This window comes from Pygocentrus nattereri, chromosome 3 (assembly GCF_015220715.1).
Source record: "Pygocentrus nattereri isolate fPygNat1 chromosome 3, fPygNat1.pri, whole genome shotgun sequence".
Taxonomy (NCBI): domain Eukaryota; kingdom Metazoa; phylum Chordata; class Actinopteri; order Characiformes; family Serrasalmidae; genus Pygocentrus; species Pygocentrus nattereri.
Genome location: NC_051213.1, coordinates 45511504 through 45533479, shown reverse-complemented (window position 1 = coordinate 45533479; position 21976 = coordinate 45511504). Strand labels below are relative to the sequence as shown.

The 21976-nt window shown below is 42.5% G+C and overlaps 1 protein-coding gene across 3 annotated transcripts; it reads left to right on the top strand.

Annotated features, from left to right (window-relative positions):
* Positions 1-279: 279 nt before the first annotated feature.
* Positions 280-21755, top strand: znf687a (zinc finger protein 687a). 3 transcript variants are annotated; one of them, XM_017706035.2, is made up of 11 exons: positions 280-342; positions 3514-5753; positions 6936-7023; positions 8040-8124; positions 9254-9438; positions 11323-11514; positions 11610-11772; positions 13557-13793; positions 14694-14806; positions 14920-15022; positions 18776-21755. In XM_017706035.2, exons 2-11 carry the CDS (start codon positions 3518-3520, stop codon positions 18833-18835), a joined length of 3462 nt encoding a protein of 1153 aa, XP_017561524.1. In that variant the 5' UTR covers positions 280-342; positions 3514-3517; the 3' UTR covers positions 18836-21755. The 3 variants fall into 3 exon arrangements, with proteins under 3 accessions (XP_017561524.1, XP_017561522.1, XP_017561523.1); XM_017706033.2 differs by having other exon boundaries at positions 16124-21755; XM_017706034.2 differs by lacking the exon at positions 18776-21755 and adding an exon at positions 16022-16116.
* The last annotated feature ends 221 nt before the right edge of the window (positions 21756-21976 follow it).

Sequence of the window (21976 nt, the reverse complement as noted above, 5' to 3'; positions counted from 1 at the left end):
ATATTGAGGCCCCAAATCACTATACTGACGCCACAGTTGACCACACGGAGCCCCTGAACATCTCGAGGCCACAAATGAATATTCCGAGGCCAAGAGTTATGAGAATGCTAATTCGTGGCCTCAACATAGTAACTCGTGGCAACAGTACATTCACTCCTGCAGAGTCTTTATTTAAAAAAAAAAAAAAGACCGTGTCGCTTCAGGTTCTCCCTACTTGTGACACCGCGAATACAGTTTATATGCGGTCGATATTCAGGTTGAAAACCTGCTCCAACTTCCTAGAGATGACGCGGCTGTTGTGCGCCGCCCTGGCAGAGGCCAGGAACAGTCAGCAACGAGCAGGTAACGTTAAACAAAACTTAAATGTCCTCTTTCAGCTCGGCAGCCGGCCGAAGAAACGTCCTTCTGCTTGCTTTTTAAAGACATACTTTGCAAACCCCGCGCCGTAACGGACTCCACCGGTTTGGCTTCAGGCTCGCCTGAACTTCAGCGCAGCGGCTTAGGCTTAGTGAGCTAACAGCGGCTAAGTTAGCCGCGTCAGTGGTCGCTCCGGCTGCGGTGCTAGCGCGAAGTTAGCGTCCCTGCCGAGCTGCGCGGCTTTCCTGCAGTTTTAAAGAGTAAATTAGCGACAGACAGACTGTCGGACTGTCCGCACACGGTGGGCATGGTTTTATTAAGCTAAGTGCTCGAAAAAATATTCGCCAGCCCCCCCCGCCGAAATTTTCCGTTCCACCTTAAATGGTGCAGCAGTTCCATTCTGGCGCATCGAGCGTCGACAGTAACCGCTGCACCATTTAAGGTGGAACGGAAAATTTCGAAAAAAAAAAAAGCTGGCGAATAGTCATTTCGTGACAGTTTTTTAGTAAGTATGTAAGCTATTACTACGTTTTTACAAATCTGACTGTCTAGTAAGTTTTAACAAGTTTATATGAGGCTGTGTTTTCAGCTTGAAGTTGGGCTTAGCTAGGTAGCTAACTTGACAGTTAAGGATATGGAGTTACAGAAAGCGACAAAGCTTCTGATGTAAAGACTGATGTTAAAGGGGAGTTCCACCAGTTTTTCCAGATTTCTGAATAATTCAGTAAAGGGAGTCATTCGGAGTGCTTTGACGTGAAATGATTCGTCGAAGAGAAACCTGTGGTGGTCGATGTCCACCACACAAATATGGCCAGATTATTTACTGTCCAGAATCACCAGTGATCCCACACCGACCTGTGACTCCCTGAGGTTTTATATGTAATGTTGATGATGGTAAAATAGTCTGAAAATGATATGCATCCTCTGGGAACTGTTTTGCCTTACCGCGCCCTTCATGTGCCACTCTGCTATGAATCAAACTATTATATAACTTCATTCACACACATTTTTGAGAAACCTGATCGCATCAGTGAAGCTGTGGGTCAGAGATGAAGGCGGTACATGTCCAACCATTTCATGTTGGAACTTTCTGTGAGGGAGCTTTTAGAGGTGGACGTCTGGTTCCTATCGCCAACACTGTGAACAGTCTGACTTGGCAAGTTTCTCTGCTACGGAGCGCTTCACACCGAACCGCTCCAGACGACTTTGTTTACCTTTCAATCGTTTAATTATGTGGATTTTTTGAAAAACCAGTGGAATTCTCCTTTAAGGTAACATTAGTTAGTTTAGCAGGTTGACTTGGCGGCCTGTCGATTTAACTACACTTCCTGAGAGCCAAGCCTTTGGAGCTGTGCTGCTTAGTTAATGGTTAAACTCCACCTCTGCTCCTTTAAGATGGTCTAGTGGGCTATTCCTGTAACAGGACAACATATGTTATGAGCTACTCTCTGAGGAAAACGGCGTTCCCAAAAAAGTAACTATACACCTAAAAAGATGGTTCTTCCAGTAAAAACTGTGGTTCTGTGTAGGACCATGAACACTCAAAGTACCATTCACATCATGAAATGGTTCTTCAGATTGATGGAGAACGTGTTGTATGTGGTTCTATGTGGAACCTTTTTAGAAAAGGGTTCTTTTGTCATCATGTCAAGCTGGTAACAGTAGCACAACCTGTTTTGGTGCTATATAGAATCATATATTTTAAAGAGCCCATATCTTTTCTTGTATTTGACCCCCCCCCCCCGATGTTCTTGTGGGTTTATGCAGCGATGATTAATTTCTTCATGACCCTGGGGGCAGTCGTGGGCTGGAGGTTAGGGATCCAGCCTCATGACCGGAAGGTCGCCGGTTCGATCCCCAGATGACTGAGGTGTCCTTGAGCAAGACACCTAACCCCCAACTGCTCCCCGGGTGCTGCGGATTGGGCTGCCCACCGCTCCGGGCAAGTGTGCTCACTGCCCCCTAGTGTGTGTGTATTCACTAGAGTGTATGTGGTGTTTCACTTCATGGATGGGTTAAATGCGGAGTTGAAATTTCCCCCATTGTGGGACTAATAAGGGTCTCTTACTCTTAATCTTTCCAGCTTCTCATTTATCCCTTAAATTAAACACACGGTTTCTGCTACTGTTCCTTTAAGAATTATATATGTAAACTAGTTCTGTTAAATGTAAATTTGTTGTCATGTGTTTTGCCTCATTCAAAAAGCAGACCACCCTGAAACTTTCTTGGTTTCGTGGCTGAATCCCAAATTAACTTCCACAGGTGGGCCGCACAGTCTTTATATGGTTAAATGGTTCTTCTCCATGATAGACTGTGGATTGCACGTAATTCTTTAAATAACTTGGTTCCATAGCTGTCAAAAGTAACTCAACCCTTATTTGGTACTATGTTTAACCCTTTTTTACTAGTCTATGTGTAACCATTGGCCACAGACCCTCTTTATGAGGGTGTAGAGGTGGGCAGTATGACCATGTTTACTGTCATCATCGTTTCTGATATACATGTCATGTATATCCTCATACTTAAGGGGCTCATACCACGGAAAAAACTCATTTTCACTCACTTTATTAAAATGACAGAGTCTCAAATGTAGTATGTAAACATTGCTAAAGTTTCTAAATGTACTTTTTCATATATGATGGAAAAGGTGGAATGTCAGTGTTTTTGCAATGTCATACATCCACCATACAGCCAGGGTTTCAGCTTACGCTGCTTTTTGAACAAGGCGCAATACAGGGCAGCTAGTTATGACAGTCACATATGTCAGTTATAACAGCATAATAACAGAAATGACCTGTTTAAGTCAAAGAAATGAAAAAAGAGGAATGTGGTCTGGATTATGTGCATAGTGTAAAAAATAATGATATAATTTTATAATTACTACAAATAATTACACACATTAAGCTAAAGCCATTGTACAGTTTTTGTAGTATTTTTATGTGTGGGGACAACTGAGGGAGAAGCGGCTTAGAAAATGGGTGGATGGATGGGTGGATGGGTGGATGGATGTACCAACTTCAAAACAGAATATCCTGATACATATCATATCGGGAAGATGTATCATGATATGTTTTTGCCCCATCAACCACCCCCATGCAGTTGTATGTTAGCTAGCTTAAATGTGTTTCCACTGTTTATTTTACCTGTTGTTCACAGAGTTATGGGTGATATGAAGACACCCGATTTTGATGACCTCCTGGCAGCATTTGATATTCCAGACATTGATGCTAAAGAGGCAATTCAGTCTCATACGAGGGAACCTGATGGCAATCACAGCGAATCCGGTGGTGGTGGAAAGGAGAGAAGTGGAGCTCAGAGACCCACTGCTCCTTCAGAGGTCTGTGAAAGTGCTCCTCTAGCTTCTCATGATCCGTCTGCGGTCAGTGTTATAGTGAAGAACAGTGTGCCTTCCGATGCACATGTGAGCGAGGAAGAGGAGCAGGAACAAGACATGGCAGGACAGGTAAGTGATGTCCTGGATGGGGCAAACAGAAGTGGAGGTGGGGCTGTGCTGTCTCACCATCTTGGGCCCAGAGTACATAGCCTGTCACCATCTGATTCTCTTATCCATAATGGATTTAATGCTGCCTCAGATAGTCTTGTGGAACCCTCCCTGCACTCCAGTCAACCTCTGATGCAGCCCAATGGCCAGCTGTGGTCCCCATGTTCCCCTAAAACAGCCAGTGAAGGTGATGAGAGCAACCTCGATGGCAGTTCCTCTAGTCACTCCATGACCTTTCCGCCTCCTGTGCCTTTACCCATTTCAGCTCCTTCCACAAATTTGGTTGACCTTCTTCCTCCCAAGTTGGATGAAAATGAAGTCGAACATCCTGCTTCTGCTTCTCACGTCGCCCCCTTAGCTCAGTCTTTAAACAGCACCTCAAGAACCGGAGTTCCACGTCCTTTGTCTGAAGACGATGAATCTGAGCCAGACCTCGGAAGCCCTCCACTCTTGATCCGGGAGAGTCCTGACCTCCAGCCATCCGTGTCTCCTAGGTTTCCACGCAGACCTAGGAGATCTAGCGACTTGCAGCCCCCATCTCCGTCCTCTCCAACCTTGCCTGTCAGCAACACCCAAGTAGGAGAGGCTGCTGCTGTAGGCCTGACTCCCTCTGTCACCAATCAGGCACCCCCACAGAGTGGCAGCATCCCCACTTCTGGGATGGAAAAAGCTGACCCGCCTAATATGGAGCGCTACCCGGAGCACATTATCGAAGAGAGGGATTCCCCTGAAAGCCCTGAGCCAGAAATGCCTGCTTGCTCACCAGCTCCTGCCCAAGGCAGCACCAAACCTGCCAATCGTTCCAGATCCCCGCCCTCTGCCCAGCCAGATGAGAAAGAGCCAACAGAGAAGAGAGTAGAGGAGGTTTCTGGCAAGGATGAAACTATGGAGAGGGAGGAGGGTGTACAAGAGTGCGGGAATAATCGTGACCCTAATGTTCAAAGCAATGCTGAAAAATTGAAGGAAGGAGCAAAAGCAGGCGTGGAACAACAAGAAAGCTTAGAGCCAAAAGCTCTAGCTGTTGCTCCAGGGAATAGCTTGGGCACCTCTACAGCACCTTCTAGGCCTCTCAAAGTTCGAATCAAGACCGTTAAGACACCTACAGGCAACGTAACACGCAACGTTTCCAGAGCGGCGGCTAAAGGAGCTGCGGCCAGTGCCTCTAAGGGCTCGGAGAGCTCGAAGATTCAGCTAGGGGGCCGTAAGGTGGTCAACAGGCCTAAGAGATCTGCTCCCGCTACATCAGGAAATCCTGCAGTGCTGCCTGTGTCAACGTTTGAAGATGCAAGCATAGCCATGTTGTTTGCAGCTAGCAAGGTACAGAAAGTGGCTGCTACCTTATCGTTCTCTAGTGTCACAAAAGCGTCAGCCCTGCCTTCTGCGTCATCCCCATCCATGTCTTCCTCTGCTTCGGGCATCAATGTCCGGTCCTTGGGTTTGAAAACAGTCTACAGCGCTGTGCCTTCCGCCAAAGCGGCTTCCATTGTGAACAATCCAGGAGCTGTGATCTCTCGCAGCCAGTCCAGCCTGGTGGAGGCTTTCAACAAGATCCTCAACAGCAAGAACCCGCTGCCCAGCTATCAGCCGGACCTCTCCGTTCCACCACCTGCTGAGTGGGGTCTAAGTGTTCCTCCCACAGGTTACCGCTGCCTGGAGTGTGGCGATGCTTTTGCCTTGGAGCGCAGCCTGGCTAGACACTACGACCGGCGATCGCTGCGAATCGAGGTGACCTGTAATCACTGCTCAAAGCGCTTGGCCTTCTTTAACAAGTGCAGCCTGCTGCTACATGCACGGGAGCACAAGGAGAAAGGGTTGGTCATGCAATGCTCTCATCTGGTCATGAGACCTGTCAGCATGGAGCAGATGATTGGCCAGCAGGACACCGTGCCTATAGGTGAGTGGTAGAGATGCAGAACAAACTATTCATTTGCTCAGCGTTCTAACAGTATTGACCCTTGCAATGCTGATATCACGGCAGGCTACAGTATGTAAATCTAACCAATCAGATTTGGTTGTGTGCTGGAGGCATCTTGACCAAATTTTTCCATATGAGTTTCCCTGGGTGTTTTGACAAGTCAAGGCATTGACTTGCTCAAAATGCTGCTGACAAATGTAGTAAATATACAGGTACTACTTTTTAATAATGATAGTAATATTTGTTTAACATTTCTCCTACATAGAAATGCAGCTCAAGGTGAGGCTGAAAGATTAATTGTTTTTATAGTGAAATTGCAATTTAAGTGCAATACTAAATTCACCAGAGCACCAATTTTCTTTCAAATTGTAGCCTGCATGATCAAAAACGGCTTATTTAACATATTAACACAGAGTTGTTTACTGCATTCAGAGTCAGACTGACCTCCATGTGACATCACAACCATTTTCTGGCACACTACATTAAGGGGTCAAGCTTCAGGCCAGAGAAAGTGGCTTTTCAGGTCTTCTTGGTTAGCAGGTCTAAACCCCAAATTTCTAGAAAATGATAGTTTAAATTTCAGTCACCTTTCCTAGTCGGAAAAATCAAATGATATTTTCCAAGATCAAGGTGCTTCACAAGTAGTCCAGGCTGGCTTTTAACCATCAGTTGCACACTTTTTTTACATTTACAAAGCATCCTCTTTTTACAGTTGCTGCTGGGTAGTTTTATTTCTGTCCAGATTAAGTATATCAGTGTTTTTCTGTCTACTGCTACTCACCGTATTTAGTCTTCTAGCTCATTAAATGATGCAGTACAGTAAAATGAGCCTCCCATTTATGTACCCTATGTCCTCTGTACTTGCAGAGCATTAGCAGAAGAAGAAAGAAAATAGAAACATGAGGTCCTGCAGGCTGGTTTGAGAGATTATAATGGGAGCTGCATCAATAGTGAATATTTCTGGGTTTATAGAAAATGCAATCTCATAGAAATTCACTTGTCCTGGCGTAACTTTATTTATGCAAGAGTTTTCATTAAAAAAAATTACAGCTGTTTTTCCCACTACTAGTGGTTGTTTCTGTGCAAAGTGATATTTTTTACGCCTACTGCAATTGCTTATCTAAATGAATTGCTCAGCTCTTTATCTGCTCTCTTTGACAGGTGTGCTCTCCTCATCTCTACTGGCTTGCTCGTCTTTACCTGCTGCTAAAGAGGAAACCTCTGGCCAGCCTGGAATCTTTGATAACAGGTAATAACGGACCACCCTGACCTGCAGTTTTTTGTGTCTGGGCCATTCTATTGAATTAGCTCAAATTGCAGTCCCACAGTGAAAGGAAAGGGAAAAAAAAGACAAATTATTCAGATCATAAATATTTACAAGAATTGTTATAATTTATTTAAACCTAAGGCATTAACAGAGATAGTAAAATGAGCTAAATATTTACAAAATCATTATTTGTAAGACACTTTAATTTGGGAAGTATCAGTGCCAAACTTAATTTTTTATTTTTCTAAGTTGAAATATTCACTATTATTATTATTATTATTATTATTATTATTATTATTATTATTATTAATACTACTACTACTAATAATAATGATAATGACAAATACTCTTCCACAATTTCATGTCACTACTGAAACACAGTTGGAACCTTATTTTAGCCACATTTTAGAGCAGTAAGTAATTTGCATCCATGTCTCTCATAGCCATATAGTGAGCAGTCAGATTTACATTTTTTACATTTATGGCATTTGGCTGACGCTCTTGTCCAGAGCGACTTACAATTTGATAATTTTACACAGGTAGGCCAAGGTGGTGTTAGGAGTCTTGCCCAAGGACCCTTATTGGTATAGTGTAGGGTGCTTGCCCTGGTCGGGGATTGAACCCCAGTCTACAGCGTAGAAGGCAGAGGTGTTACCCACTACACTAACCAACCACCCAACCAGATCTCGTTTTGTGTCCCAAAATCTGCAAATCAGTGTGAAACATTAAGAATTGTCACTACTGACACACACATTTTCTGCAGTTAAGCAAACTTGAAAAATATCCTGATTATCTGTGTACAACTGTTCAAAACTGTGTTTGCTAGTCGTGTTCTGACTAGTGTTTTTCACTCAACATCAGCTAAAATTTCAAATGGCAGGTTGTGCCCAGTTCAGCACTACTTCTCGAAACTTCATAGAAGTGTAAGGATTTTGTGAAAGACTACCAAACTGCTGTGATGCTGTTTGTGCTATTTTGATGCGCTGGTTGTGCTGCAGGTGCCCGGAGTGCAGAAGTCCGTTCAGCTCTACAGAAGAACTAGCCGCACACTTCCAGGAAGTTGATCCCAGCGGCTCTGACACAGTAAGAGTGTGCCGTGTACGCACAATCGTGTTGTTTTATGATTTGATTGCATTGTTTTTCCAGCAAAAGGGGGATCTAAATGATTAACCTATTAACCATTAACCAACAAAAAAACAGTAGTATATCCAGTGCTACCCATAAAAAACATTTGATTTAATCCCTGATAAATTTTATGTAATTTCAGATTGACGACAGTTCTTATTTGAATAGGTGGGTTTATGATTGAGGTTTTGTAATTGCACGAGAGCTCAACAGACACTTGGTTCCACTAGATGCATGCAGCTAAAAAAAAAGGAGGCCTGCAACTATTGGATATTTACAATTTTCAAATGTTCTACGGAATATTATTATGAATATTCTAGGACAGGAATAAGGAAAGCTATGTGTTTCACTTTAGTGATTAAATAGAAAAACATTTGTGTGTATATGCAGTACTGTGTGAAAGTTTTAGGCATCTAAGCAAATTTGTAAACAATTTATCTCAGCAGTGAGTTTATCATAACATACATTAGAATAAAGTCGTATTCAGAATTCAAATAAACAGAAAAACAATGAAAGGTAACAAGAATTTCGCGGGTCCATATTTTTCCTGGACACCTTCACAGCCGCCACTTTGACTCGTTAATATCATCAATGACATCATGAGCTCAATTTTCTGAAGCTCTGATTGGTCAAACCAGGAGCTGCTTTTTAACTACTTTTAATACTGGGACTTTCTCGAGAAGAGGCTTGGAAATCCAGAAAATCACTATTTATTTTTATATATATAAAATGTGTGTGTGTGTGTGTGTGTGTATATATATGTGTATATATATATATATATATATATATATATATATATATATATATATATATATATATATATATATATATATATATATATTAAATGCATTTACTGATATAATTATTTATGAAACAATAAGGTAATAGAGTGAAACCTAAAAGTTTAGGGCGGTGCATGAAATGTTGAATAAAATAGTTTTCCTAATATTTTTTAAATGTGACAGTAGTGTTGCTCTTTGTCAGTTCCAACTTGCGATCAGTGTGGCTCATAATATCTCTGAAGTAATGTTTTTGACATATTGCCCGCCTCTACTTTCCCGGTCACCTTTGAATGTCTGTGTTGCAGAGCTGCATGCAGTGCTCTCCTCCGATGCCTCTGTGGAACTCCTGCAGTGCCGCCGCTCACCAGCGGATTCACCAGAAGCTGCCCCCTCTCGTCTGTCCAGAGTGTGGCCTTGTCTTCCTGTCCCACAACTTAAACTCTCACATGAAGTACACCTGCCTGCACTACACACGGCAGCTTGGCTACAGGTACACGTTGTAACGACCCAGTCTGGGGTCAGGTCAAAAAAGAATGGTGTAGTGTGAAGTGCATGCTTATTAATGTTTGTTTAATGCATAATAATGAGACAAAATCAAAATTACATTGAGATTTTTAGGTCAAAAATAAGATAATCCTTCTTTGCAGTAAAATAAAGCTCTGCTGATCATTCTAACAGAGTTTTAACAATAATTGATCTTTAACACCAGAGTTAATGTAGAACTGCTAATTCACTCTTTAACCATGAAGGTTGGTGCACCGACTGCTGGTCACATAGCAACCAAGAGAACGGTCTCGCATGACTAGTAGGTAACTGAAAGGGAAAGAGAAACATTTAAGATAATTTGGAGCATTCAAAAGCAGTCAGATGGCTTCCTGGTACGTTTAATCTGCAGTGAGAAAAGGAATAACATTAAAGAGTTAAGAGGCTGGGGTCAGCTTCTCGTTCGGATTTTCTCGTTCCGCCTTAAATGGTGCAGCAGTTACATTCTGGTGCCTTAGGATGAACAGGAAAATTTGAAAAATAGAAGCTAAGGAATAAGAAGTTGACTTCAGTTTTGTAATCGATGCATTTGATAAGAAATTATTCTAGTTTTGTGGATAACGTTCCTGCTGGAGATGTGAGAAAAGCAGCTGTAGCTGAGCTAAAGATTAAAGCAGAGCGAAGTAAGTCCGTGTTTTTGTTATATTTCTTTAGCCTGTACATCAGCACATACTGAGACATATTTTCAGCCAAGGTGGTAAAACGTTACTTCAATAAAATGGACATAAAATGTTGTGACTTCCAAGGTGGATTGTGGCCCAGGCCAAAACAACAAACAAAAGCTTCACAAACTCCAAGAGAGACAAACCTCAGCCAAACAAAATAATAAATAAAACAAACGGCTTCCTGATGAACGCAGAACACAGACAGAACCCAAACTAAATGGCAGCCAAATCCTGTACCTTACGAAGCTAATTATATAATTACACAAAGAAGAGACTGTTTTGAAAAATAAACAGGCAAACAGGTTTGAGTGGGCTGGTCAAAGCAAAGCAGAGTCAAAAGGCCAAACAGTCGAAGATCAATTGAGCAAAAGAAATATGAGCCAAAGCAAGAGGGCAGAAAGCTGACGGTGGATCCAAAGAGGCCTCTTTTGTTCTTTCCCTCAGTTGAGGATGTAACAAGCAGCTTGAAGATGTGGATTGGAGTATGGACAGGAGCGCATGGGTGAGACCAGAAGACCTGGACTGGATTCTGGAATTGCACTCATTGTGTTGTTCATGAAACCAGTTTGAGATGACTTTTGCTTTGCGACATGGTGCATTATCATGCTGGAAGTAGCCATTAGAAGATGGCAAACTTTGGCCATGAAGAGATGCACGTGGTCAGCAACAACTCTCAAATAGGCTGTGACATTGAAGCGATGGTTGATTTGGTATTAACAAGCCCAAAGTGTTCAAGAAAACATTCTCCACACCATTACACCACGTCCCCCAGCCTGGACTGCTGACACGAGGAAGGTTGCGTCCATGGAGTTATGCTTTTGATGCCAAATTCTGACCCCACCATCTGTGTGCCACAGCAGAAATCAAAATTCGTGCTCTTTCCAGTCTTCAGCTGTACAGCTTTGCCCACTGCAGCTTCAGCTTTCTGTTTTTTGCTTCCAGAAGTAGAACCTGGCAGCTGTTGTTGCCCATCCGCCACAAAGTTCAACCTTATGGTTGCTGTGAACCTTACTTGAAGCTGCTGGCCTGTGTCTGCATGCCTTCATTCACTGTGCTGCTGTCCACATGATTAGATAATTGCAAGAATGAGTAGGTGCTCAGTGAGTGTACATGTGAAAGCAGTGTCAGTTCAGTGGCAGTGTTCCTTCATTTCTTTGTCTCTTCAGGTGTGCCTGTTGTCAGCTGGTGTTTGGAGGTGTGAACAGTTTGAATGCAGTGAAAAATCACATGCAGACAGCTCATTGTGAAGTCTTCCATAAATGCCCTGCCTGCCCCATGGCCTTCAAATCTGCCCCCAGCGCTGAAGTCCACTGTACGGCCCAGCACCCGTCTCTCACAGGCACGACCAAACAGTCCAAGTGGGTGCCAAATGCGAATATATTGGTCTAGTTTACGTTGTAGGTGATTTGTATTGGGAATGTATTGTAATGCTTTTTTCACCCTTTTTATTCAGGGAGATCTACAAATGTGTCTTGTGTCAGACAGTTTTTACCCAGAAATCCCTGCTCAACCTCCATTTTGACACTCACTTGGCAAAGCAGAAGGTTCATGTGTTTAAGTGTCCTGAGTGCACCAAGCTGTTCACTCAGAGAGGTTCACTCCTGGCACATGTGAAGGTAAGGCTTTTGTTTTTCTCAGGTAGGCCAGCGTTATCTTGGGTGTTCTATAAAAGGAGGTGGCAAAATTATATTGTTATCACGCTGAATTGTCTTTTCTGAGAGTATTAGAGGGATAATCAGTGCTTCTAAAACACTGAACTGTATGTATACGTTAAAAATACAGGTTTAGACTTTTATAGATTTGTTAGAGAACCTGAAAACAACAACAAGCATACAGTCACTGTAGTAGCTGAATGGATGTCAGTACATTAAAATGCTGTTTTTTTTGATCAGGGTTTATTTATTTTGTTTTCATATTATATCACAGAAAAAAGAAAAACACACTGTATTCCCCACCCTCACAATACCAGACATACTAACATAATACATACATACACAAAGGAACACGTATACGTAGAGGGGGAACAAAGAAAATAAATAAATAGCATAAAATAAAAAATAAAATAAAAGAATTGTAGAAAAGAAAAAAAAATAGTACAGAGGGTAAATTAAATAGAATAAATGAATAAATGCAGTAGATAAATAAATTAATTAATACATTAATGAAATAATCATTCAAAAAGTTACATTAACACACTATCTGCATCGATTTAAAATGCTGTTTTGATTATTTTATTAACTGAATAGTTTATTTTTGACCTTCTGTTCCCTTTTTATATTTGAAAGTATTTAACTTTTACCTTTTAAATGTAAACATCATGTATGTCGCTCATTATTATGTCCTGGAAAGTTTGTTCGTTCGCTGAAGAGGTTGGGCTTTGTTCACACAGCGGGTGAAAGTGGCCCAAATCCGATCTTTTTCTTCATATCTGAGACACGTGTGTCATCTGTGTGTCAATGTAAACAGCAAAACACACATTGAATCTGACATTTTTTATCCTGGTTTGAGACGCTTTCATATGTGGTACTGAATTCAGTCCGTATCCGATCTGCGGCAGTGTGACTCGGTCTGAACAGCCGGATCGGAATTCATACGGCTTTTATGTCAGTCCAACTCAAAAAAATCACCAAAAGAAGTGACCGTACCCTTTTTCACGGCAAGCTCAAACACATTGAGGATGATGAGCCCAGCTGTCAGTCAACGGAGCTTAATGATGGCTCCTGTTACGCTGGGAAAGGTGAAACTGAACCCTCCGGGAGCGACTGGCGTTCCTTCGTAGTCAGGATTGTTTGCCTCTAGATGAGCCATGTGAAGCACTGTTCTTTTGCACATGTGGGTCAGTTTAGGAGCTGATCTGTTCAGGCTGATGTCACGTACAGGACACATTTAAAAGATGATGTGAACAGCCCAACAAAAAAAATGGATTTGGTGAGAAACTCAGATTTGGGCCATTTTTACCTGCTGCCTTAGCTGGAAAGAAAGAGGAAAGAAAAACTGAAATTTGTAGTGCATTTGAGGAGCAGCAGTGTTAGGAACACTGAAGTAAACATCTTTGTCTAAGAAAATCACTGGAATTAACAATCAATGTCGCAGTACTTTCCCATATTTCCCATTAATAATAAACCTTATTGACTTTTGCCTCCTGAGTACTGCTCCTCCATGGTAAAGTAATGTCCTAGAAACCTGTGATAGCTTGTTTCAAAGTTACTATTTTATAATGTTTTCGTAGTAAAGTTACACCAAGGAGAACCTTACACGGTATTGAACATGTTAACCAGATAGGAGCCACATTTTGAGAAAGAGGTGTCTTTTGTCTATGAATATTTTATAGAAGCAATATATTAACGTACTTTTCATTCCTCTTTTAATACCTATTCTTGTCCCTCTGCTCTGGCTTCAGGCTTCTCACAGGAACCTGAGCCACGTCTCAGCTCAGAAAAGCGTGTTGAAGATGGAGAGCTCTGATGGGGAGGAGTGGAGGAGAGAAGAGGAGGAGGTTGGGGAGAGGGATGGAGATCCAGGAGAGAATGAACACTTTACTATGCCCAGCATCCAAACGTGGAGCTGCTCAGAATGTCAGATACGCTACACCGATAAAGACGGTTATATTGCCCACATGGCCAAACAGCATGGAAAGGTCAGCAACACTTCATTTACAAAGACCTAACTGAGCAATTCATGAAGATGCTCTTCAAAATAGCTTCACTTAAAACGTTTACTGGCAGAATTCAGCAACGTCCCAATGACATCTATCGTAAATGTGTTTTCAGCCAGTAGACTTCTGTTCTTTTCTAAGCGCAGCGGAACAAATCAGAGTTATTGGTTGTGGTTAGAGGTATAAACTCACCGGCCACTTTATTAGGTACACAGTAAAAGGTTGGACCCCCTTTTGCCTTCAGAACTGCCTTAATTCTTCGTGCCACACTTTCAACAAGGTGTTGGAAACGTTCCTCAGAGATTCTGGTTGGTTATTTGAGTTCCTGTTGCCTTTCTATCATCTGGAACCAGTCTGCCCATTCTCCTCTGACCTCTCACATCAACAAGGCATTTTCGTCCACACAACTGACCGCTCACTGGATATTTCCTCTTTTTCGGACCGTTCTCTGTAAACCCTAGAGATGGTTGTGCGTGAAAATCCCAGTAGATCAGCAGTTTCTGAAATACTCAGACCAGCCCGTCTGGCACCAACAACCACGCCACGTTCAAAGTCCCTTAAATCCCCTTTCTTCCCCCGTTCTGATGCTCAGTCTGCACTTCAGCAAGTTGGCTTGACCACCTCTACAGGCCTAAATGCACTGAGTTGCGGCCGCGTGATTGGCTGATCAGCTATTTGTGTTAACAAGCAACTGAACAGGTAACAGGGTGTTTAGGTGTACCTAATAAAGTGGCCGGTGAGTGTATATAGTGAACAGAGATTAAATTGAGCAGTGCTGGAGTTTTCCATTAACAGAGAAAGTATGAAAGTGCTGCTCTCTACACTGACATTAAATGAATGAACTAAAAATCTATGTTTTGTTGAATGTTGTTGCATGAAAAGGAGCTGAAGAGGTTTCCCTGCACACTTTGCGAAGGCTCTTTCTCTTCCTCCTCGAGTCTGAGACGACACATGCGGATCAAACACAAAGGCATCAAACGATCTTTCCAGTGCCAGTGAGTGCAATTTAGTCCAACGCTGCCCTTCTTGATGCATCAGGGATGGAATTCAAAGTCAGTGTGATCACTTTGTGCCTTACGATGATGTTTTTCCTCCTGTGTGCTTTTAGGCTGTGTCCCCAAGGCAGAAAGACGTTCGGCACTAAGCTGGTCCTAGAGAAACATATGCAAATTCATCACAAAGGACAAAGAGGAGCAGCCGCTCCGAGCCAGGTCAGCGCTCATACACACAGGGAAATGTATTGCCAGACCCGTGAGGTCGTAATTGACTCCAGTCATTTTTTTTTGTGCCAGTTTATTGAAGTTTAACTGTCCACTATGGATGGAGGAAGGTAATTGATTCTTTACAGGAGCCAGGATTCTCTCTTGAAAGATTCTGAATAGGTTCATAAACTTTCATAATCAGATTATTTTTGTAATCTTTGCGTTTCACCTGCTGTAGTATTCACATGCAGTCAGACGCTGTGGTGCAGTCTGCCCACATCTTGCCCACATTTGCATTCACAGATTTCATGCGGGTGAAGGCAAGGCAAGTTATTTCTATAGCACCTTTCATTCGCTGCGGCCATTCAAAGTGCTTTTCAAATAAGAAAATACAAAGATAATTCAGTTTACATTTTAAAAATATTTAGGAGAATAGAAATTAAAAACATGAATTAAAAGAATAGATTTAAAAGAGAAGAAATTAAACATTAAATTAAAAATCAAATAAAAAATGTACATAATACAGGATAATAAAGTGCCGTTAGGAGAGAACTGTAGTAGAGCTAAATGTTTTAAACTGAGCTGAAAGCTTCTCAGATAGGAAGGTTTTCAACAAATTCACACTATAATTAAATTTCAGATGTTTTTGATTTATATCGCTCTGTGTGTGTGTGTGTGTGTCACACAGATCAGCCATAATGTTAAACCCACCTCCTTTAGCCTGTTAGCCTGTTCTTCAAAGGTCAGGACCACGACAGTGCAGGTATTATTTGAGTGGTGGATCATTCTCAGCACTGCAATGACACTGACGTGGCGGTGGTGTGTTAGTGTGTGCTGCGCTGGTACAAGTGGATCAGACTCCAGCAATGCTGCTGGAGTTTTTAAACACTGTGTCCACTCACTGTCCACTCTATTAGACACTCCTAGCATGTTGATTCACCTTGTAAATCTAAGGTCAGAGACAGTAGCTCATCTGTTGCTGCACATTTTGTGTTGGTCATCCTCTAGACCTTCATCAGTGGTCACAAGACGCTCCCCACAGGACGCTATTGGCTGGATTTTGGTTCTCAGTCCAGCTGAGGTGTTTAAAAACTCCGTTCCTCTCCTCAGGTGCGTTCTCGTTTCACTGATTCTGCTGACAGCTCATCCAAACAGGACAGTGCCCTCAGCGCTGTGACCGCAGGCTCTGCAGAAGAGGACGATGCTCGTCGGGACGGCAGGGCAGGTTCCATTCCGGGCCGGGAGGGGGATGGTTTCCGCTGCACGCCATGCGGCTTCCTGTGCGAGGATAAGGAGGAGTTCCTACAGCACATCCAGAGCCACCGTGGTGGTGAAGGCGGAGCCTTTCAGTGTCAGCTATGCGGGGCTTGTTTCGCCTCAAACTCCTCACTTAGTCGCCATCGCTTTATCAGCCACCGAATGCGTGAAACTGAGCGCACTCGCACGCCCAGCAGCCACGGAGACAATCACCACGGTAACGTGAGCCCTGCCCCCACTGACCCTTCTCCAGGGTCACCGTCTCAGGCAGAGGAAGGAGAAGGCAAGCTAATCTGCAAAGTGTGCGGACGTCATTTCAGCAAGGCCGCCGACCTCAGCACACACTTCAGAACTCACGGCATGGCCTTCATCACCGCCTATAAAACGGACAAGCCGGCCTGAGACGGAACGGAGGGATTACAGAAGCCGTTGATACTGTAGTTTTTAAATGTGAAGTCCTACTGAACGATAGTTTAAAGTTTAAAAATTAAAGCTGCGCAATTTTTCTCTTACCCAGAGTCATTTAGGCCTGTGCTCGGTGACGGTTAACCGATCTACCATGGTGACCCTAACAGCTCATTTACCACTAGTTAAAAAAAAAAAAGTTATTAATTTATTAATATCTTGAAAATCAGAGCAAGACACTAATATTTCCATACATTAACATAACTCAACTTGATATCCTATGTCAAAGCCACATTTATTGAACTTCGTTTTGATGACCTTGTTCTAGAAACTAGCAGGCAGATGCAAAAAGCCATGCACTGGTTGGGGACTGTCTACTGTCTTAAGACTGGACATCGGGTTAAGCAGCCACAGATGATGCCGTTCATTACTAGATTACAGGTTTGTGGCCACATTAAAGATGACCACGTACTACATCCACGACTTTGGCTCGGTCAGACCTCAACTAGCTGTGTTCTGTATCTGCGGCAGCGTTGGGAACCGTCACAAAGTTACCAGATGTGGTGTAAATAAAAAAACGGAAAGGTACAGCAAAGATAAGGAAATGTCACCCAACCCTGAACAAGGAAGTCCTGGCTTAACTGTTTACTGCAGTTATTTTCCTCTTGGTTACCCAAATATGAGGGTTCTGTTACCGGCGCAGGCCTACAGTCACAAAGACAGTTAGTTGTACGCTGTTGCTACGAGGGTAATGTAGCTAAGAGGTAATAGAAGCTTATAGGCCACCAGATTGCCTCAATTATCATATGTCTGCCTCAGTCCACATTGAGTTATAAAGTAAATTCAGACTTGATGATGTGGTTTCTGACACCGTCTGGACTATAAAACTGACAAAAGTAAAGACAACATTCTGCTTTTGGTTCTTTAATCAAGAAAATGTTGACTGTTGATGTTCATATAGAACCATTTTCCGTTCTTTGGTAAAGAAATTGGTTCTGCATAGAACCCAAAAAACCATTTGCATGACTAAAGGGTTCTTTGCCTAATGAAATGATTTTCAGACTGATGGCGAAGTTACTTTAGATGGTTCTATATAGAACCTTTTTGAAAAGGGTTCTATATAGCACCCAAAAAGGTTCCTCTATTGTTGCAATGTTAAGCTTGTGACAATAGAAGAACCCATTTGGGGTGTTTTATAGAACCCTTTTCAAAAAGTTTCTATATAGAACCATCTGTAGCACATTCATGCACATTCTCCATCAATCTGAAGAACCTTTTCATGATGCGAAGAGCCCTTTATTCATGCAGAGGGTTTTTTGAGTGTTCATGGTTCTATGTAGAACCATTTTCTTTACTAAGGAACCATCTTTTTGATGGGTGCGTGTGGTTCTTTAGTAAAGAAAATGGTTCCCGGTAGAACCATGAACACTCAAAGAACCTGCTGCGTGATTAACGGGCTCTTTGTTTTATGTTTCTGTGGTTTTGAAAATGGTTCTATGTAGTACCCAAAGGGGTTCTTCTGTTGTTACAAGCTTGACCTCGCAATAATAGAACCCTTTTGGGTGCTATATAGAACCCTTTTCAAAAAGGCTCTATGTAGAACCATCTAAAGTACCTTCACCATCAGTCTGAGGAGCCCTTTCATGAAGGAAAGAACCTTTAATCATGCAGCAGGGTCTTTAAGGGTTTGTGGTTCTGTGGAAAACCGTTTTCTTTACTAAAAAGCCCTTGAAGAGCTTTAAGAGCGTAATTTTAAGTGAGCAGCAGCTTTTTCCCGTGTTTTTGTAGAGCGGTGTTGTTTGAGCCGAGTGGTTTAGCCGCGGGGTTTACGCAGTGCTGATTGGTGGGGTATAAGCTTCTCTTGCTTTTTAGGTGTATTAGGCGTTTAGTTCGTCAGACGCAGCTGATCAGGTGAGAGGAACGTTGTGTGGTTTAGGTCTGTTTGCCAGCGCCAGCTTTATACCGTATATGTGTTCTTATGTGCCTTAAACACTCCATGTCCAGACTAACAATAGCGCAGCTTATCCAGGACTGAAGGCTTTGCAGCAAGAGTTTTAATCAATGCTCGTTTTTGTCTGATGTGTTTTCTCTGCTTTTAAGGTGACAGTAGAAGGGATGTGGGAGGCGGACCATGGGTTAGGCTCTCAGGGCCAGACTTGATCTCGTGACGAGAACACATGTGGGGACAACTTGAACTTTTGGTGCTGGATTGTGGCTGCTAACGAAGGTACACCCACTCAGAAACCCACCCCAAATTCGTCTAGGCTGTGCTACTTTGGAGTACATTCGATAACCAGAAACACGAGCTAGCTATCCAAACACTATTATAAGCGAATGAAACCGTTTTTCCTCTGAAAGAGGTGGTGTTTGTTTGTACCACGTGTAATATGTTCTCCGCAGTTCCCAGACTAATGGTGGCTTGTTGAGTGAGTCTGAGAGTGAGTGTGTTTACATGCGCTTAATAATCCGATTACTGCCGAAGATTTTGTCTGTAATCCGATCAAGACATTTACCTGCACGTGAGTAATCTCCAAGTCCAGGTCTTCATGAGTTAGACAGTAATCAGATTTCTGCTTTGCACCCAGCCAATGAACTTACAGAAGACGTGACGTGAAACTCAGACTGAAAATATGAACGTGCATCATCTGGAAGATGAAGAATGTTAAAATCCTTTATTTTGTCAAGTAGGTTCAGGGTGAGTCAAGTCACAGGACACTGTTTTATTTTATTTTTTATGCTGTCACAAGCCTCCATGATGCGGTGCTGCAGGTGGTGTTCTCTGAAGGCGGATTTCCTCAGCATGCACAATTTGTTTGAGATGACCCCAGAGATAAAAGTCGATAATAAAATAAAAAATCTAATAAATCCTGTCCTGTGACTTTTGACTCACCCTGTAGTCGTTCTTGCTGCCATCCTGCCTTTTATTCGGTATCGCCGTCTGTTTTTATACATGCGCAGACTGAAAAATCTGAAAGAAGTCCGAGTAAGAGCTCACATGCACTCAGAAGTCTGATTACTGAGCTAAAATCCAGCCTCTTTATCAGATTTCTCGTACTCTGATCTAAGAAGGCAGCGCGTGCTGTTTACATGGCTGTTTAAATAATCAGATAACCGCAGAAATCCGATTCTGATCGGATTATTAACGGCATGAAAACTCACTCAATGTTGAGCAATGCAGCATCACCCCCTCTGATGAGCTCCACATTTACAAGGCATTTGATTGGTTTAGAAACCTCATACTCGGTTTGTTCCCACCCACATCCAGCCCAGGATTTCTCATGGTTGCCCCTCATGATTCTCGCAGGTCCTGCGTAGTGGACATTTGAGATTAATCAGTTAGACATGCTTTAGCTCTTACCCCAGTGCACTTACTGAGCCTTAAATGTTAACTCACAGATGCCTTTTGTACTATTAGAAGAACTCTGTCTGTTTAATGTTCTACGATGAAAACCTACTGAATTTTAAATGGATTCTGATTTCGGTGTTCAGTCAAGTTAAACTGGTTTAGGTCAGTAATGCCCACTCTGTCTATCTGGACTGTCTGTTCTTTTGCTCTGTTCCGCTGAATACCTTGTAGGACTGCACGATATGGACCAAATACTGTATTATAATTATATTGTTGTCTAGTGCACTACACCATTATTCTAACCAAATTTGTTTACGTTTATTGACTCAGGAGACCCACAAACGCTCATTTGCATATTGTAGCCCTTTGCGATGTGATCATCGCCACGGCCAAAATTGTGATGACGGTAAACCGATATATCGTGCAGTCCTACTGCCTCATTATCTGAGGACTGCGCAGGGAAAAGCTGATTTAGTACTGATTCTGCCCTAACTGCCTTGGGACATCATGATTTCTGTGTATTTATCAATCAAGAGGCTTTTATATTAGAAAATAAATATGTAATGGTCTTAGTAAATTCTGTGAACTGTTCAACTGGTTGCCTTTGTCTTTGTGTCAGTTCTAATCCAAATTTCTCTGGAATTCAGTACCATCTGGATTGAAATGAAGATGATAAGGAGGAGTAGGAAAAACGCAGGCTGGTCTGTTCCCAAAGATTTTTCATGCTCTACATTCAAATAGGTGAATTTTGGAAATATACAAACTTTATCTCGGTACCTTTACAGCCCTTTCAATCTATTGTCTTAGCATGACTATTAAATTAAATGAATGTTATAAAAATCTAATTTACACAGTTCCCTGCCCATATGTAGGTGATCAACTAAGGAGTTGTGTCCAGATAGTTCGGGAGGTTCGCTCTGGAGCAAAGAGGCTAATGTAGCTAACAAACATTAGGTCGGTAGTCACCATAACTACATCCTTAAAGCAACTTTTTTGTTCCTTGACGGTTTCTTTGCGTTTCCACCTCCGTGTTTTACAGTATCCTTAGTGATGTCTGGTTGGATTTCTTGTCCAGGGGCCATATTACAGAAGAGTCTGAAGTCTGAGAGCTGCTTTGTTGTCATGGCAACCTCAGTTAGGACCGAAGCTTTACTACGACAGCGTTTTAGGGCTAATGTTAATAAAAATACAGTAGACTTCGACCAAAAAGTCGTAATATTGTGGCCAAGGGAAGGCAGCATCCCCTTGAGTTAAACGAGGGGCGTTGAGTTGGTGGAGCTCTACGTTCATATCAATGCTCACCCATAAAGAAACACTCAGCCTCCCCGTCTCTCCTGCACATCAGCACCAGCCTGGTATTAGTATAAGAAACGACTGAGCAGGAAACTTTATCTAGAATAAAGAGCCAGACGGACTCGGAGGAAACCGTTGAAGGAGAATCACAGGCAGGGTCATCTGCATGACTATTGGGGGCTACATCTCCACTCCATTCAAGAAAAACATGAAGTTTCACAGACAGCTTGATGATGATCAAAATGATCCACAAAGACAGGAGTTAGTGGATCTCCAGTACAGCAACCGAGACCCCAACGTGTTATGGCAGTCCCCCTACAGTTGGCCCGGAGTTCCTAATATGAGCATAACAACATGCCGCCGACTACAACTGCATCAGACACAAGTACAACTTGTGTGCTCACATTTTTAACCCTGTCATTAAATTCCTTTAATCTCAAAGATATGAATTGCTACTACAACTTTGTGTGTGTGTGTGTGTGTGTGTGTGTGTGTGTGTGTGTGTGTGTGTGTCTATGCGTCCTCCTGTACTGTTAACATATTCTTTATGGTGTCTGATAATATATTGGTCTGACATTTGTTTTGTATATCTTTGCTGTCGGAAGAAAACCTCGTATCTCCAAAACGGTAACTTTACAGGAGAAGGAAAAAACATGCTTCAC